Source organism: Arachis stenosperma, chromosome 3 (assembly GCF_014773155.1).
Source record: "Arachis stenosperma cultivar V10309 chromosome 3, arast.V10309.gnm1.PFL2, whole genome shotgun sequence".
Lineage (NCBI taxonomy): Eukaryota > Viridiplantae > Streptophyta > Magnoliopsida > Fabales > Fabaceae > Arachis > Arachis stenosperma.
The window spans coordinates 118,706,865-118,709,242 of record NC_080379.1 but is presented as its reverse complement, the minus strand read 5'-3'; the positions used below and the strand labels follow the sequence as shown (position 1 = coordinate 118,709,242).

Sequence of the window (2,378 nt, the reverse complement as noted above, 5' to 3'; positions counted from 1 at the left end):
TTTGAAACCGCTGCTGTTTAACGGCCACTGTTTTTCAAATGTAATTGGTGGCGGTTTAAAACCGCCACTATCTCCTAGCCTGCTTTTTCAAATTTCTTACTTCTATTTCACAGTCGTCACTATTTTCTAGCTAAATAGGCGCAAAAATACTGTATTGTACACTAGCAATCAACGCTCTTTTTTATTTGAATGTACTAGTCTTTTTTTAATCCTTCTTAATATTATAAGTTAAATTATTTTATATCCCGAAAAATAAATTGCTCGGTAAACAACAATAGAAAAACCATTAATTTAATTGATATAATTATCCAAATATCAATAAAGTGTACTCTTTACTAAGAGTTGCATAATCAACACCAAAAAAGTGTATATCTGAAAGGAAAAAAGGTTTCACAATCTTAAGATCTACTTTCTAATCTGTTCCTCCAACGCACTCATCCATGCGGTGACGTCTGATGGCAGTTTCCCACCTTGCCCTTGAAGTAGACATATCAAAGCACTCTCCATTGCCTGCATCCTTACCTTCCCAACTACTACTTTATCCTCCACTACCTGTCTTTTTGTCTTCTCGGCTACTACTTTATCCTCCACTGCCTGTCTTTTGGTCTTCTCGGCTGCTACTTCATCCTCCACTGCCTTCCTTTTCAATTTTTCGGCTGTCAACTCTGCTTGTAGTTCAAGCAGCACCCTTTGGGTCTCCTTCCTTTCAAAACCATTGCTCGGTTGATGGAAATTCATATCGAAGACTTGATTAGAAGTCGGCCCCAACCCCATGCCACGCACCCTACCCGGGTGCTCCTTTTCGAGAGTTTGAGCAAGTGAATCATTATGAGACAACAGTCTAGAGGATTCATCACGTTGCTCAATAGCCTCAATTCTTTCCTACACACATAGATAAGCAATTATAAGCATTTATTAGCTAGTCGCTAACTGCACAGACTTCCAATAAAATTTAAAAAACTAAAACATAGGAGAAATTACTTCCCAATTCTCAACACATTACTTACTCCAATAGCCCGAGCTGCATCATGGACATAGGAGACATTAGCTCTTTTGTGCGTTAAAAGATACAACTCTCCTCTACTAACTCTCCTCCCTTGTCGTTCTGACTGTACCAATAATGATGACAAAGTGAATAAGTAGAGGAAAAGATAGTTCAAAAACATTCTCAAAAATAGATTACCTCTTCTTCTCCAAGCCTTGCCAAGCTTTTCGATCCGCCAGTATGGGTGTAAAGCTGCTTTGATCGGTTCTCAGCATTTTTCTTATACTTCCCCTGTCATGCCATCAAATTAAGAGTTACTAGACACTAGTTCTGACTAACTCAATGTAATATAAATAGACTTTTCTGTTATAAAATAAAAATATATTACCTATGTCTCTTCACTATTGTGATAATCGAGAAACTATCTCCAATGGTCCGCAGTAATTTTCGGTGGACAGTTTTCAATATTTTCTTCAAGTGAAAGTTCTAAGTCATAGCAGTGATGGTATAATCTATTCCTCGTTTCTTTCCAAACCCTTCCTAGCATTTTGAATATTATACGCTTGATAATTCCTCTACTATCTTCATCAAAATGGAACATTTCCTGCAACATTAAAATTAAGTTGTCAATAGTGTTCAAATTATGAGTCCGAAATGGTACAAAAAAAAGATTTTAACTTTACACATTCATTATAGACCTTGTCCCTGGTGCGAACCTTTCTCCAGTCCTTCTCACAGATTGGGAATTTGGTGTAATCAGATCCTAGCATTCCCATAACACCGCTCACTATACCTGCTTCATCCCCAACTAGTTGCAGTGCACTGTTAAACCTGAGTACGATCTTTCTTCCATTAGGTGGCTTCATAGCTTCCTTCACGCTCATTTTGACCTGTTTGATTGTGCCATTGGATTCTGTAAATCATAGTTATTCTATGTGAGTTACCATTGGAGCCAAGCTGCAATGACATCATAGGAAAATAGCTGAATGAAAAATAGAATTAAATAAATTCTTGTATACCAATTGTTTTAACATCCCAAAATTCAGTGCTCGTGCGTCCTTTGCGCTTCTGAGCATTCGATGCAGCAAACAGGTTATCAACATGTTGCTCAAAAGAATCTACCTCATCTGCCTCTGGGTCTAAATCTTTGGCGTCTGGCTCCGAGTTTTGAACATCATGCGTGCAAGCCTGTGGAGCAGGCGGTGGTTCGCTACGGGGCAGATGAAAGAGGCGTAAAGATGAGGATGCGGGGGCACCACCGCCACTGGGTGGCAGAATTGGACGGTCCGCTTGATGCAAAGTTGAAGCCACATCAAATTCTACTTGATGCTACTGACATGCTGTGTCTACACAGGCTTTTTTCGTGAAACGACCTATCCTAGGCATCTTTCTT

General features: G+C 39.2%; 1 protein-coding gene across 1 annotated transcript; it reads right to left on the bottom strand.

Moving 5' to 3' along the window:
* Positions 1–405: 405 nt before the first annotated feature.
* Positions 406–1,869, bottom strand: LOC130966624 (uncharacterized). Its single transcript, XM_057891441.1, has 5 exons — positions 1,702–1,869; positions 1,521–1,589; positions 1,184–1,276; positions 1,008–1,109; positions 406–882 (listed from the first exon to the last, which is right to left on the bottom strand). The coding sequence occupies exons 1-5, from the start codon at positions 1,867–1,869 to the stop codon at positions 406–408; spliced, it is 909 nt and encodes a 302-aa protein (XP_057747424.1).
* Between the last annotated feature and the right edge of the window lie 509 nt (positions 1,870–2,378).